Source organism: Hippopotamus amphibius, chromosome 7, assembly GCF_030028045.1.
Source record: "Hippopotamus amphibius kiboko isolate mHipAmp2 chromosome 7, mHipAmp2.hap2, whole genome shotgun sequence".
Classification (NCBI taxonomy): domain Eukaryota; kingdom Metazoa; phylum Chordata; class Mammalia; order Artiodactyla; family Hippopotamidae; genus Hippopotamus; species Hippopotamus amphibius.
This window is the reverse complement of record NC_080192.1, coordinates 17,588,524-17,604,749: the sequence shown is the minus strand read 5'-3', so window position 1 is coordinate 17,604,749 and position 16,226 is coordinate 17,588,524. Positions and strand designations below refer to the sequence as shown.

At 48.3% G+C, this 16,226-nt stretch overlaps 2 protein-coding genes across 3 annotated transcripts in view; one reads left to right on the top strand and one right to left on the bottom strand.

The window, feature by feature from the left end:
• Window positions 1-16,226, top strand: part of CHST11 (carbohydrate sulfotransferase 11) — a 259,972-nt gene that overhangs the window by 132,207 nt on the left and 111,539 nt on the right. The window lies entirely within an intron of this gene.
• On the bottom strand, window positions 527-1,466 carry LOC130856733 (cytochrome b-c1 complex subunit 10-like). The gene is made up of 2 exons (XM_057741572.1): window positions 1,419-1,466; window positions 527-709 (listed from the first exon to the last, which is right to left on the bottom strand). The coding sequence occupies exons 1-2, from the start codon at window positions 1,464-1,466 to the stop codon at window positions 527-529; spliced, it is 231 nt and encodes a 76-aa protein (XP_057597555.1).

The following is a 16,226-nucleotide window of genomic DNA, read 5'->3' as shown; positions in this document are numbered from 1 at the left end:
TTGAGGGCGGGGGCTGTGTCATTCCTCTTGGTACCCGGTGGCTACTCCAGCCACAGAAAAGGAGCTCCCTGGGTGCTTGGCCCTGAGTGCGTTGCTTGGCCCTGTGGCTTGAGCACACCCGGCGTGTGGAGATCAGGCTGAGGAGGTGACCAGGGCTTTGTGCCCCCCGGAGATTTGCTGGGGCCCAGGAGGTCCTTATCTGAAGAGGATGTCACCGTTATGGGCTGATGCCTGATGTTTTCCGTAAAAGACATCCTTTCAAAAGTGCAAGTGCAAGGACCCTGGAAGGAAGGGCTGACACTTAGAAAGATGCTGGTCTTTTACAACTCAACGTAGGATTTGTTTGTTATTTTTACAGAGGGCGGTTTAATGCTGTGCGCACTCACACACCAAAGCTGTTTGCACAAACATAGAAAATCTGTGTATTTCCTCGAGGGCCATCCCAGGAGCATGGGCTGTTTCAGATGTGGATGGAAGGGAGGCAGCATCACCAGATTCCAGAAGGGTCTGAGGGGGGTCGGTTTAATTAACTGACCTTCTTAACCTTGCCATTGAGGTAGCGCACGCAGTCCAGAATCAGCCGCCAGCTGGTGGCCCACAACAGCCCCAGAGTGCCCACGGCGCCCCACACACCCACCGCGGGAATCCAGTTTCTGGCCAGCTCGCGGTAGCCACGGCCCAGGAACCTGCTCAGCGTCACAGTGCTGTCCTAGCTTTGGTTTTATAAGATCCTGTCTTGAGACTGAAATGTGACAGTGTAGGGAGGGTGGAGGGAATAGGTGCAGGGAGTTGGATGCTTGAAAGAACTGGAGAAAGTGAGTCACAGACTCAAAAAAGGAAGGAGGGGCCGGCTCCTTCCTTTTGGCGGGGGAGGGGGGGAATGCTTAATCCAGACCTCCCCCTTCCTCGTAGGTAGCTCACATTCAGCCCAGTTTCCTTCTTCCTTCCTTCCCTCTTCCAGAGCAGGTGGCACAAGTAGGAACCCAGTAAAAAGGCATCGAATGAAATGGAACTGAAATTCCTCGACACCATCTTTCCTTCCCTCTCTTATCATATACCTACTGTACTCATTTCCTGTGGCTGCCGTAACACAGGACCACAAATTGGGTGGCGTAAACAATGGAAATGTATCGCCTCCCACTTCTGGAGGCGACAAGTCCCAGATCCAGGTGCCAGCAGGGTTGGTTCATCCTGAGAGCCCCGAGGAAAACTGTCCGGGGCCCCTTACCTAGCTCCTGGCAGGACGCTGCCGGTCTTTGGCTTTCCTTGCTCGTGGAAGCATCACCCCAGTCTCTGCCTTTGTTTTCACATGATGGTCTCCCTGTGTGTCTGTGTCCAAATATCTCCTTTCTACAAGGACTCCAAACGTATTGGATCTGGGCCCCCTGCTCTAATAGGACTTCATCTTAACTAATTACAGCTACAGTGACCGTCTTTCCAAATAAGGTCGCCTTCGGAGGTACCATGGTTAGAATTTCAACATATGGATTTGGGGGGGGCGGTCGGGGGGCACACGGTGTAACCCATGCCACCTGCTGTGTGTCTGGCACCGTACTAGATGCTGGGGCATTTCAGACAAGGAAGTCCTTGGCTTCTGCTAGTCGTCCAGTGGGTGACTCAGGCCAGTAAACTGACCATGACAAAACGAAGTTCTGTTCGAGTTCGGTACTTGATGCTGGAGGAGAGTAGAGATGGACCAGTAAGTCAGACGAGGCATGCGCACTTGGCTGTGTGTGTGTGTGTGTGTGTGTGTGTGTGTGTGTGTAGCCTTTGTCACCCTGATTGAGCAAGACATAGGAGAGGTGACACACAGAAGACTGTCTGGTTCCGCCCTTCCCCACGCAAACACCAGACACCCTGACCATCAAGGGACTGGAGCACTGTCCCTGCTGGGCGGGTGCCCCACCCACGCCTGTCTGGTGAGGACTGGCAGCCCAGGGATGCATGAAAACTGGTTTGACTGTAGCTCCTGACTTCTAGAAAAGTCTGCAGCTCCAGTGTCTTCAGCTGATACTCTGCTGTTTAGTATCTACATGACCACGCCAGGGGACACTGCCAGGTTGGCCCTGCCCCAGCCTTGGCAGGTGCGGAGCCGCTCTGGAAGGAAGCTGGCCTTTGTGGAACGTGCCGCAGGGGTGGGACGCCCAGGCAGACTCCGCTGCTGCCTAAAATGGCCTGTTGCAATGTTTCCTCCCCTTTGTCTTCCGTCAGGGGTTTAAAGCCACAAAATGGCCAGCATATAGTTCTGGCTGTTGTTTGGACTGTTGGAAAAACGGCTCTGCCCGTCTGTTCTGTCTCCAGCCTGTGCCCTACAGGATATCCGCAGATACGTCCACAGCTGTAACGGCGTCTCGCCAATGCAGGGCTTGGCTATGGAGAGCTCGGCCCGCTCACTGCTTGCTTGGATCTAGGCCTCACATCCTGTCCCAGTGTTTGGGGAAAAGTCCTGAGAGAAAGGGCAATGTCTGAGGCCCTAACAGTGGTTGACAGAAGGGGCCTTAGAACCAGCTGGAACCCCAGAGCCACCCCCTGCCAGCTATGTGACTTGGGGAAGCTTCATACCTTCTTTGTGCCTCAGTATTTTCATCTGTAAAATGGGGGTACCAGCACCTCTCATAGGGTTCTTGCGAGGATTAAATGAATCCACACAACGAGGCCGACATCAGTATTTGCTGTTTGCTGTTATTGTTATTCAGGCACAAAAGCCAGAAAGGAGGAAATGATCCTGGGGGCAAATGAGCAAGTTGAAGTTCAGATCACTTGGAAGGCAGGGTCCATGTAGATGGCTCATCTTCCGTCTGTTAAAAGGGAACTCTGTCTTCTAGAGCAGGGGGGTCTCCGTTTTGGCTGCACTTCAGAATCAAAAAGGATATTTAAAACATCCACACTTTCATCCCACTAAATCAGAATTTCTGGGGCATCAATACTTTTTTAAAAGCTCCCAGTTGATTCCAGTGTGCAACCCAGTTTTTTTCCTACTCAGAGAGGTCTGGGGACCCACAGTCTTGGCATCACTCAGGAGCTTGTTAGAAATGCCTTGGCTCCCACCCCAGCCTGCTGAATGGAAACCTGCGTTTTCGCAGGGTCGCAGGTGGTCTGCAGCAGTGTTAACTAGAGAGGGCTCCTGAGAGAGCAGCCCGCTCCCTGGGGGCTCCTAGGAGAAGCAGCTGTCCGTGTATTAGATGACAAAGGACAGGTTGTGCAGAGTCTGCATGGATTTCGGAAACAGAGACCAAGAAAAGGTCCTTACCCTTCCTGGAGCCTGGCACGCCATTAACTTCCTGGAAACTTAGAAAACAGATGCTGTGTTTATGCCACACGGGCTGCTTGTCAGGGGCAGGGAGCCGGCGTCCTGTGGCAGGCTGGATGGATGGATGGGCAGCCTCTCGGGTCCTCTGGATGCATTGAGCGTTCATAATTGACTCAGCTCAGGGAGAAAGAAATGTGGCTTTGAACGGGGACCCTGGAAGCAAATGTCACTGTGATGCCTTTAAAAAGCAGCCTCATTCTTCCTGGGTGCCAAGTCCCTGGGGTGAAGGGGATTTGCAAGGTGAGGAGCTGAGCTAGGCTCCCTTGGGTGGCTGCAGTCTGAATTTGTTCTCTTCATGCTTTGGGCCATTCCTGACCTTACCTTTGTCAGGAAACAGGAAGGAGGAGTCCAAGGTAGACCCTCCATGCTCCCCCATCCCCACTCCAGCCTTTACCTCCAAATGACATTTTCAGGTGTCATCCTCGCCCCTGCCCCCACCCCAACCCCATCCCCCCACTGCCTCCAAATGCCAGGCGCAGCAGATCTCAAACAATGCAGTTTAATGGGAAGAGAGTGGAATTTAGAGCCCTAAGTCCTAAGTTTAAATTTCTGTCTCTTTCTGCTTATTAGTAGTGTGACCTTGGTCAGGTATCTCAAAGTGGGAAATCATTTATTTAATGTTAGCTGAAGAGGCCACACAGTATAGCAGTTAGAACTAGGGGTTCTCAGAATCAGGCTTCCTGGGTTCAGATCCACACTTGCTGGCAGAGTAGCTCTGGGTCATTTATGTAATCTCTGGTACCTCAGTTTCTTTGTCTGTAAAACGAGGATAACAACAGTCCCAGCCGCTTCGGATTGTCACGAACATTTAATGAGTTGATTGGCGTCAAGTGCCTGGAACAGTAGCTGGAAGCCCAGAGTCAAGTACGTTAGTAAATATTATTTTTTACCTTTATGGTTTCATCTTCAAAACGTCCCACTGTTCTTTTCAAAAAAAATTGTGATCACAATGCGGGTTCTAGTAACTGACTTTTAAGAGAAGCCTCTTTTGCGAAGTGACATTTATAGTTCCTCACATTCAAACAACCTGTTACTGCTTTTCAAATGCAGCCGTCCCCCATTGTACAGATGGGGAAACTGAGGCCAAGAGAGGCCTGATGGTCTTTTAAAATAACACGTGCAGGGTCATCCGATCCGGTCTAGGGGTTGCAGAACCACCATTCAGTCCAGATCGGCAGCCTGTTGTTCTTGGGACCAGGCCACCTCCACCAGCTCAGCTGGTGTAGAGATTCTTTGACTAAATGGGTGACCCAAACTCCTTTGATTCTCAGTGCACTGGTCCTTAGAGGTGAAACCCCCTTCCCGCCATGAGAGCTTGTAAATGGACTGGCTCCTGCCTGCCCTCAGTAGGTGGCAACCGCGGTGCTCCAGACACACCTGGGTGAAGGATGCTACTCGGTCCTGGGGCCCCTCCTATCCCAGTGGGCAGGATGCGGTGAAGGGGAGCAAGGATGATGGGGCACCCTGTGTTGGCAACTTCTCTCTACTTCCTGGCTTCTCAGCCTCTCCCAGAAACTCACTCAGATCCTTCATGAGTCAGACAGGGCATCCTTAAACCAGGAAGGATTGCTCAGGCCAGAGACGGTACCTGAAGTAGGCAGGTTACAGGAAGTGCTTCTGAGGGTTTAGGAGGTGGAAGATTGCTTTTTTGAGTTCTTCCCTGCCTGGGCACAGTGACCACCTCCTCAATTCATTCCTGCCGGGAGCAGCCCCTTTGCATTCATCCCCCTGGGTCCGTGTTGCGAGCCCAATGGAGACACCATTTGGCGGCCATCTTTCACCCTCTTGCCAGAGCCCGAAGCAAGGATCAGCGTTCAAACAGGAATCAGGTTGATTCCAAGTCTCTTTCCCAACTACCGGGAAGCACAGAGCCAGTGAAAGCAAACAGGCAGCTTGGTAAGGCCAGGGTAGGGGCTGCCCATTTGGGGAAGGGTTGGCCACACTGATTGGTCGGTCCACTGGGCTTCTGTTGGGTCCGTGTTGGTCCCACAGCCTGGCACAGCCCATGGCAGTAGCTGGCAGAGGGCATTACAGGAAAGGGGTAACTCGCCCCAAGCTCGCTGATCACTGAGGGTAAAGAATTAAATAGACTCACACTAAGCCCTTGATTTTTGCAGGTGGAACATTCTGGCTCCACTTTTCAGGAGCAACCTGGAAGTCCATTAACAAAGGGCACTTGTAATCTTTCAGAGGCGCAAATTTAAATCAGAGGGAGACAGTTCCTCAGCTCACGAGTGAGCCCAGCCATCGCCTCAGCACAACAGCTTTGTAACTCTGGAACCATCATTCCTAAAGAATCTTCATGCTAGGACTGGTGGAGCCGCTTGAAAATTTTATCTCGTTTTGTAGGGAAATGGCATGCTAGCATGACATTTGGAAATGAGAAGGCTGTTTTGGGACCTGTCCCTCAAAGGTATTTTGTCACCACGTAGCTTGGCTCATAAATGGTACCCCCGCTCTCTCCCACAGTGCCACATTGGGTCTCTCATTCATGGGATGGTTCATCTCAGTTTAGCACCTGGGCCTTGGCTCTCAGTAGGTTTTCCTTCATTTTACAGGATAGACGAGCTGGTGCCTGAAAAGAAATGTGACTTTGGAAAGGAATTGGCAGATACTAGGGGAGTTCAGAGGCGTCTGATATCCAGTTATTCACAGTCATGAGGGAAAGAGGTTGAATGAGAAATAGAAATCCACACGTACTCTCCAGACCTCGTGTTAATCAATAGCCTTCTTTTCCAAGATGCCTTTAACCAGGGCTGACGAACCTTTAACTGGTTCATCACTCTCTTCAGAACCGAGATCCCGAGTGATCAGTACAAAAGAAATAATTTACCAACCCTTTTCTTAATGAGGAGCATCTAGAGGAACCGAAATTCTATTTTTTTTAAGAATTTTATCTATTATTATTACTGGTTTTGTTATTAACTCAGAGTTAATTGTTGTTTTTCTTGAGCAAGTGGCCAAATGAGCTACTTCTGTGGGTTGGTTTGTTCATTGTTGGCTTAGAGAACAGCATATAACATGGTGATTTTCTTTTTTTGCTAAAAAGAAAAAAATGATTGGGATTCAGGCCTAGATCACGTTGAAATAAAAACCAGGAGCCAGGAGAAGGAGGGTTGATTGCAATTGATAACTGAGTCTCCTTCCCCAGGATTTTAGGGTGTAACTCAATCCCAGGGGAAGGAGCGATAGTATCTTGTTGAGATAAAGCCTGGCCAAAAACAGCCCCTGGCAAGTGGCTGCCATGTGTTATCTGATTAACACAAAGTACTGTCTTTGTGGAGCCTGAGAAGCCCTGCTGGTCTTTATCAGTTGCGTTGTTCGGATTGAACTTGCTAAATAGATAGAAACGTGCAAACCTTGGGAGGTGGTGGTGCTTCTGATCTCAAGATTTACGCAGTGGGATCCCGGGGAACCCCGCCGACTACAGCCACCAGTTTGGAGACACCTTCATCGGGGCCTGGGAAAGCATACGTTTGGGGAGTAAAAGCCAAGCCTGACTCAGAGGTGAAGTGTGCAGCAGGAGCTGTGACATCCAGTTAAGGGAACCAGAGCAGACATCTGTTCTTCCTCTCTGGTACTGTCCTTGTCCTTGACCCACGCTCATTCAAAACCCAAGGCTTGCAGTCATTTGCCTCCTAAACTGGTAGGCAGAGTGGCCCCATGAGAGATGTCCACATCCCAGTCCCTGGAACCTGTGTTAGCTTACAGGGCAGAAGGGATTTTGCAGGTGTGGTTAAGTGAACGATTTTAAGATGGGAAGATTATCCTAGGTTAGCTGGGTGAGTCCAGTGTATTCACAAGGGTGGTAAGAGGGTCAGAGACAGAGTAGGAGATGGAGATGGGATGCTGATAGAAGCAGAGGTCAGGGTGATGTGAGGATGGGGCCCCAAGCCAAGGAATGCAAGTGGCCTCCAGAAGCTGAGAAAGGCATGAAAAAGGATTCTCCCTTAGAGCCTCTGGAAAAAACTGGCAACACCTTAACTCTAGGACCCGTGACTTCCAGAACGGTAAGGGAATACATTTGCGTTGTCTGAAGCCACTGGTTTTGTGGTGATTGTTACAGCAGCAATGGGAAACTAATACACAAGTTTCCTGCTATGTGCAGGGCCTGAGGGAGGCCTGGGAGATGTTGATGTAGGGAAGCAGAATCTGGCAGCAGTAGTGTGACTATGAAAAGCGGGGATGCTGCTGATGAAGGTGCCGTGATACTGCCTTCTTCAGAGACTCTTTTGAGCATCAAGTGAGGTACCATGAAAACGCCCCGCAAATCTAAGTTGTGAACGAGCAGCCCTGCTGGCCGAGGCACTGGCCCATCGTGTGGCTCGTGGCCCTGCAGGGAGCAGCCCCAGATGATAGATCCCAGAGCCTCACATTTGTAAGCATCTCTTCTATGACCATGCACACCACCTGGAATTCACATCAGAGCACACTTCTGCTGATGGGTTCCCGTAGGTGGGAGTTACTACTGCTGTGTTTAGTCAATATATTTAAAAAAAAAAAAAAAGGATTGAATACATATTGGGAATTCGTGGTGTTACATGTGTCACGATTTTCCTTCACAATTATATCGTATTTCCGGTGTTCTCTAAGTACCTTCACGGGGCCTGGCTTCACTGAAACTCACGATTCTTCGAGGGTCAGCAGGGTAGGTAGCATATCCCGTGTTGTAGATGGCCAGAGAAGGAAGCTCAAGATACTGAGGAACCAAGGGCAAACTCTTAATACATGACTGAGAGGAGGCTAAACTTGAATGTCTGGAGAGTAGATTAGGCTGGTTAAGAGCAGACAGTCCTGTTGGTCACTAGCTGGGTGACCTTAGCTAAGTTACTTGACCTCTCTGAGCTTCAGTTTCCTCTGTCAGTTTAGGGATAAGCAGAGTACATACCTCACAGGTTTGTTGTGAGGTCTAAGTGATGATAAAACAATAAAATGCGTAGAATAATGCCAGGCACATAGTAGAGTCTGTGATTGTATCTCAACAGCCACAGCAGCAGCCACGCAACCGTAGCCAGAGTCAGCCGACTACCTATGTCAGTGCTCACCCTAGGGTGGCCCACGTGCTAAGAGCCAAAGCATCCCAAACCATCTTGTTCTGCTTGAACGCTCCAAAGTGCTCAACCTAAGTTGGTGCCTTAAGCCCTAGACCAGAGGTCCACAGACGTTTCCTAGACAGTCAGAATTTTAAGTTTCTGTTGCAACAGTTCAGTTCTGCGTTGTAGACTGAAAGCAGCTGTCGACAACAGGTAAATGAATGGACAAGGCTGGATTTGGTCCACAGGCAACCTCTGCTTTAGACAATGCTGAGAGCCAGAAGTCCCAAGTTCAAGTCCCAACCTTCCAACCCTACAAGGGCATTCATTCTTGAGCAAGTCATGAAGACTCCCAGGACTCAGGTCCTTCACCTCTAAAAATAGGAATCACAATGCCTCTCTCAAAAGATGGTGAGACCAGGCTTCCTAGGTGGCACAGTGATTGAGAATCCGCCTGCCAATGCAGGGGACACGGGTTCAATCCCTGCTCCAGGAAGATCCCACATGCCGCGGAGCAACTAAGCCCATGCGCCACAACTATTGAACCTGTGCTTTAGAGCCCGTGAGCCACAACTATTGGGCCCATGTGCTGCAACTACTGAAGCCCACACGCCTAGAACCCATGCTTCACAACAAGAGAAGCCATGGCAATAAGGAGCCCACGCACCGCAATAAAGAGTAGCCCCCACTCACCGCAACTAAAAAGAAAGCCCGTGCACAGCAAAAAAAAAAAAAAAAAAAAAAAAAAAGACCCAACACAGCCAATAAAATAATAAATAATTAATTAAAAAAAAAAAGATGGTGAGACCATGAGAGTGTTTGTAAACTGTACTGGATGGAGACTAATTTGATTATTACTGTTTTGTTGCTGATGAACAGTTGTGGTCCAGGCCACCTGTGTTGGACGAAGTGGGCACATGCACTTGGTAGAAAATGTTGGGTGCTGGCCGACCAGCTCTCCTGTCTGCAAATACATGATGAAATCAGGAGAGGGCTATTTAATTTCAATTACACTCTTCTTCTTTTGAGATATGAGAGGAGCACCAGCCTCTCAGAGCTTCCCTTTCCTGCCATGAGATATTTCTCAAGCAACAGTGCTTTTGTTTTAGCCCGAATTGATCTCCATTCTGGAAATTGCAAATGAGCAAAATGACTGTGATGAATGGGGGCTCCAGAGAAACACAGTGCTCGGGCCCAGTGTCTCAGGCTGGAGAAGGGAAACCTGGAGGCTTCATCGAGGGAGGATGGGTAGTAAATGAATTGCAGAGCTGAATCGCGGGATGATTGGTGAATAAATGCTTTGTGCCGAGCAATTATGCATCTCATTAAGACGCACTCAGTCTTGGCCTCGATACTCCGGGAATTGTCAGAGCAATTATGTGCAAACCTTAATTTTGAGGTTTGAAAAGGGGTCAGTGCGTAATTGGCAGGAGAAGAAAAAGAAGGGAGATGGTTCACAACAATAGGTATTAAATGGCTGTTGCAGCAAGGAAGACTGGGATGTAAAGAGGCAGACACCCTGATCACTCAGGACTCGGTGTGTGTGGTCTCAGAATCACACTCAGGCCACGTGGACAGTGCATTTGGTGGCCTTAATAGGCCTTGGAATCAAAGTTTGCTCTGTAGAAAGTTTCAGGTGTGCTTGGGACATGTTTGTTGAATGAATGAATGACTGGTGCTGGCCACGTGATTGCCAAATAAGTGAGTGAAGGAGGGAGGGAATGAATGAACAAATTAATAAACCAATAATTCATGTAAAATGAAGATGATAACAGTACCTACATTGTATGGCTGCTGGGAGAATTAAATGGGAGAATGTATCTAAAACCCTGACTCTAGCAGGCAGTCAGTTTCAACTGGTACTATTACTACATTTCCCCAGGTGTGTTGGTCTGCTTGGACAGCCTTAACGAGATACCACAGACAGGTGGCTTCAACAGCAGACATCTGTTTCTCAGTTCTGGAGGCAGGAAGTCCAAGGTTAAAGTGAAGGCAAGGTTGATGTCTGGGGAGGTCTCTCTTCCTGCCATGCAGAGAGCTGCCTTCTTGCTATGTCCTCATGTGGCCTCTTCTCAGAGAGATCTCTGGTGTCTCTCCCTCTTCTTCTAAGGACACCAATCCTGTTGGATTAGGGCCCCACCCTTACAACCTCATTTAAACTTAATTATCTCCTTAAAAGCCCTATCTCCAATTATAGTCACTTGTTGGGGGGTGGTGGTGGTGGTGGTTAGGGCTTCAATAGATGAATTTGGGAAGGGCACAATTCTGTTACACTCAGTAACAAATCAGACCTTGCTTTTGCAGTTATTAGGCCCAACCTTGTCACTAAGCAGCAACACTGGAATAATCTTTTCCTGGGAAGGGAAATCAGAGATGCCCCAATGTTCAGGAAAATGGGTGGATTTCCCAAAGCATATGTCCTTCCACATGGAGGTGTCTATTTCATGTTCTTCAAAGACCCTAGCCATCATCCTTTTACTCTCCACTGTTAGACAAATGGGCAACTCACTCATGTTTTTTGTTTTTGTTTTTCTTAAAAAAAAGCAAAATATCTGAACTAACTCTCTAAGGCTTCCATAAAACACGTGCCCTGGGAGAGGAAATCAACCTCATAAACCCGCTATTCTGTGTTGGAGTGAGTGCTAACTAGATCTCATTTCTTTTTCTATTATCGTTTTCATCTCCAAATCTGCCTGGAAGACAGTGAAAGCTCATTAATTTGAACCCTGCTCATTTAGAATATGTAACATTTCCTCCAAGTTCACCATGAAGTAGGCATTCGTGAAGCAAATTAATTAGAAAAGACGAGTCGTGTGGAGCTGGGAGGTACCTGGAGGTAATCCCGTCCTTTCCCTTGGTGGCTTTTTCTTTTCAAATGAAGGAATTGAGGCGCAGCAGGCGGACCTGACTCCTCCAAGCTCACACAGTGGGACTGTTTCCCCTCCTTCAGGACCCCAGCCTAATTCACGGCGTCTTGTTTGTTTGTGAAAGATACAGGCGCTTTACTTTTACTATGTGGACTTCACATATTAAAACTGCATTTTAAAAAAAAATATTCTGCGTTTCAAGTTTTCCACTAATTATGACTGGCCTTCTCCCAAGTTAGTTTGAGCTATTTTGGTGAGGTTTTATAGTTATTTAATAAGAAAAAGCTTTTTAAAAACCTCATAAAATCATCTGTACAATTCATTCTAACCAACACTCTCTCTTACAATTATGTCACTAACAGCTTCTTTTTAAAAGGCCAGAACTTCTGTCTGTTCATGTTAACCTTAAAAGCAGCATTCACTGAACCCCTGAGGAACAAGACATGTAATTCTTTATAGGATTGGGGCAGAGCAAATGAAATAATATACAGATGCTTTATGTTTTTCTTTATTGCCGTCTCTGGTCTGGGTAAGCCCCCAAAGAATGGTCCAGATATGCTTGTGAATGTAAAGGCAGCATTTCCGTGAAGATTCGCCAGGGAATGGGCTCTTCTTCCACGGCATTTAAACAAATAAATGAGATGCCTATTTATTAATCTAAACCAAATAACTGCCACAAGGCCTGGAATGTTCTCGCCAGCACATCAGCACGTCCTCTTTCTGGAGTCATACCAATTAGGGCAGCAGACATCAATCAACAGATTATTTAGTGAGCCCAGGTTCAGAGCACCCGTGAGGTGGACGAGTGGACAAAATTACAATGTTCCTTAGCCTTGGGACTTGAGGAATTCTCTGTACAGCCGTGATCAACAAGAGTGGAACACTCCCAATATTTGGGGCGGTGGCGGGGGGACTCTGAATCTCTCCTTCTCGGGTATCTAGTGCATCTTTAACTCTGTTTCGGGGATTGTGGAAGATGGAGGCTTATTCCCTCATTCATAAGGCCAGTTCTCGTATGATGTGGTAGGATGAGGAGGATGGTGGTGACGGTGATGATGATATAGCAGTGGTGGGGGTAATAGCGGGAGTAGTAGTTATTGTTAATATTCCTTGCACACTCACTCTGTGCCGGGCACTATTCTGGTGCCTTTGCACACATCATTTGAATCATCACAACCCTGTAATATAGAAACTCCATTTGACAGATGATGGTGACAAGGCTCAGAGAGGTTAAGAACATGCCTTAGGTCACACAGCTGGCAGGTGATGGCAATGAGACGTTAACCCTGGCCATCTGATGCCCTCTCACTGGCTCCTGGCGCAGTGCTGTGTCTCCCATCTGCCAAGGTTCTTAACGAGTCCCAGGACTCACGCCGTTCCCATACGGTGACTCAGAGGCCTGGGAGCAATGTGTGCCAGGGCCCCAACATTAAGCCCGAGATCAGGAGACAGGAGACAGCAGTTCTCTTGCTTAATCCCAAATGTCACATTTCTCCAGTGTTTCCTTTATCTTCAGCTGACAGGTGCTGACAGGTGGCCCCCCCACCTCATGGTGCCCACTGACCACACGTGCCTAGACCAACTCTTTAGGGCCGAGTTTTTTGCATTCAAGAAAAGACAAAGGGCAAAAGATTTTTGTTTTCAGCTGCCAGGGTCACAGCCTGAGCCTCTCAAAGCTTGGAAGCATTTCCAGTTTCCTTTTCAGAAAGCAATAAATTTGACTTTGGGCCACCGGTGCTCAGTGAAATGAGTTTCTGTTATCTAGGGTAGTGTGGTGTTGAATTCCTTTGATAGGAGAGGATCAGCACCAGCTATAAGGAGCAGCCCCATTTCAATTGAGCTGGCTTCTCCCTCCCTCTTCAGTCTCATCTTGGGCCCCTCTTTCCCTTCCCACCATACAGGACATGGTTCAGTTCCTCTGTTGTACTTGCTTTTTCCTGCCACAGGGCCTTTGCACATGCTCTTCCCACTGCCTAAAAGGCTTTCTCCTATCCTCATCTCTACCTGGTTGACTCTTGCTCAGCCCTAGGACCTGTTACATGTTCCCTTAGCTCCTTTGCTTCTCCTTCTAAGCCCTTTACCTATTGTAATTATTTTATTTTTGATACTTGTGTCGTCTTCCCCACTGGCTGCTAAGGTCCGTGCTGGCTGCCTCTGTGCCTGCTTTATGGCTAATGTAGTTCCTGAAACATGGTGGGTACTGGGTAGATTGGGTGAGAATGGGGCGCCCCAAGCTCAAAAGAGCTAGGTCTTCTGGTCAGTCTATGCAGTAACTCCTTTTCCATCATCCCAGATCCCAGATCTAGAATGGCAAATAGAAAAGTGGTGAAGGTGAGAACTCTAGACTCAGGCTGTCTGGGTTTGTATCCCAGCCTTGCCTCTTACTAGCTATATTTTTCTGCTGCTGCATAAAAAATTACCACAAAGTTAGCCTTTTATAGCAACACACATTTATTATCCCAGTTTCCATGGTTCAGGAGTCTGGGCAGGCTTGGCCGGGTCCTCTGCTCAAGGTCTCACCAGGCTGCAATCCAGGTGTCGGCCAGGGCTACGGTCCATGTGAAGCTCAGGTCCCCTTCCAAGCGCTTGTGGTTATTGGCAGAATTCATTTTCTTTTAGCTGTAGAAATCACAGCAGCTTGGTTTTTCCAGGCCAGTAGGAGAGTCTCTGAGTTTAGAGAAAGTCTAAGCCCACTAGGCCCATCCAGGGTCACTTCCTTTTAAATTAACACTTGGTCAACTGATTGAGGACCTTAACATCTGCAAAATCCCTTTGCCTTATATAATATAACGTAATCGTGGAAGTGACATCTCATCGTATTCCCAGGTCCTTTATATGCATAAGGGGAGTGGATTATACAGGGCATCTGTATCACGGGGGCAGAGATCACGGAGACCATCTTAGAATTCTGACTACTTCTCTAGCTGTGTGGCCTTGAGTAAGTTGCTTCACCTCTCTGTGCCACTGATGCCTCATCTATAAAGTGGGAATAATAGTAGTACCCACTTCGTAGGGCTTGTGGTGAAGATTAAATGAGTTAATTCATGTTAAATGCTTAAACAGTTCCTGGCAGGTGATGAGTATTCAGTAAATGTTAGCTGTTATGACCATAAAAATGATGATAATCCTTAACCAGGCCAGTGGGACCCAAGTTTAGAAATACAACCCACCAACTGGCTGGAAAATGAAACCTGAGAGGCCAGGCTGAAGAGGAAAGAAGAGACTGGGGACTGTCAATGAGCTTGGTAAATTGGCCGTGCTAAAAGGAAAGCTGACAGCTTCCACTCCACGGGGCGAACACGGGTGAAGCAGATGGAAAGCTGTATCGAGTCATAAAGCAAATTGGATATAAGTGGGTGCACGTGCCCCCCATCTTAGTTCCTTTTGTTAAAACATTTCTGCTCAAGGCAAAGAGTAATGCTATCTTCTCCAGAAAGCTTAAAATCCCTTACACCAGGAATTGTAATCAGGACTGACATCCCGAATACGAAGAGATGAACATAACTGGATGTTTGGGCAGCTTTTGTAAGCAGCTGCACCCCCCAGATTTAGGTCTGACCCAAAGGAAGGCTTTCTCCTGAAACAGGGTCCCAGTTGGTCCAGTTTAAAAATAAGGGTCCCTCATCACCCTGGTGAGACCCCCCCCCCCCCCCCACATGAACCGGTGTTGTATGATGTGGCTGGTGTGGAAACCTGCTCTGTGATGCATGTGTTTTGCTGGGGAGTGTTAAAATTGATTTGTTGGTCCGTCTAGGGTGTTGTTAACCAAATGCGGGCAGACGTATCGAGGTGAGTCAATGAAGCGAGTTCATGGTGGCATATTTATTGCACAGCGGCTGGCAGAGAGAGAGAGATGACGCAGCTTCTATCTTTGGAAGGAAGTCGCTTCACTGAAATCCCTTTCACTTGGGCCACCCAGGGCAAGTCATTCACTCTTCTTTAGATAGTATACTTTACTTCTGACAGTTCAACGCGGGTACTGTTGATGGTGGTGGTGGACACCATCGGCATTCTGCCCAGACCCCCTTGCATCCCCTTACGGTTTCCGAGCACCCATCCTCCAGCTTCTACGTGCTTTGCTTCCAATGGCTGCACCTGCGACTGGCTCCTGAGGCTGCATTTGGGCTCCTGGAGTTGCTTCCTCCTATACACAGAGATGGGGAAGAATCCAGGATTTACCTCTTCCCGAGCAGCCCTTAGCCCGGCTCCATCACCCCAAGTTGGGATAAACTCAGAAGAGTGAAGTGATGCTCCTGACCTCCCCGTGGGATCCAGTTTAAGACTGGCATTAAGCCTGAAATTACATCCTTGCTGGGCTTCTTCACTTCCCTATCCTACTCCCAGGACCGGTGACATATTTTGCAGGGCCCCTTGTTAAAATATTATTAAAAATTAAGGATCTCAAGATGGTGACAGCAGAACATTACACCCAGCATGAGACCCTTGTGATTGGCAGGACCTGTGTGGCTTCATAGGTAACACACCTGCATAGCTGGCCCTGCCTGCTCCCTCCACTTTCCTGGGAGCATCCCTTATTAAGTCATTTGCATGTGAATTCTTGTCTCACACTCTGCTCTGGATGGATTCTAAGATGAATACGGCACCAAGCCTTCCTTCGAGGAGTCAAGGAGCCGGGGGAAGACAGATGAAGGCACAGATCATTATATCACACATGAGACCACGAGGCAAAGCTCGATCCTGGAGATACCCACAGTGAGCCACATGGGAAGGAAAATGCTGTCTGTGAGCTTATGAGGGCTGCTGGGTCCAGGCCAGCATTCTTTCATCTGTCCTGGGAATGTGCTGTGTGCTGGGCAAATAGAATTGGGGTTGATGCTGTGAGAGAAGGGATGGGAGATGACTTAGAAAGGAGACACAGTATGAGCAAAGGTGTAGGAGTGGGACCTCTGTTTATTTAGCAGGTGCCTACTGTGTCTGTGTGCTCAGTGCAGAAGGTTTGAATTTAAAATGACCCAGTCCCTGCCCCCAAGTTGCTCCTGAGAAATGCTTACAATC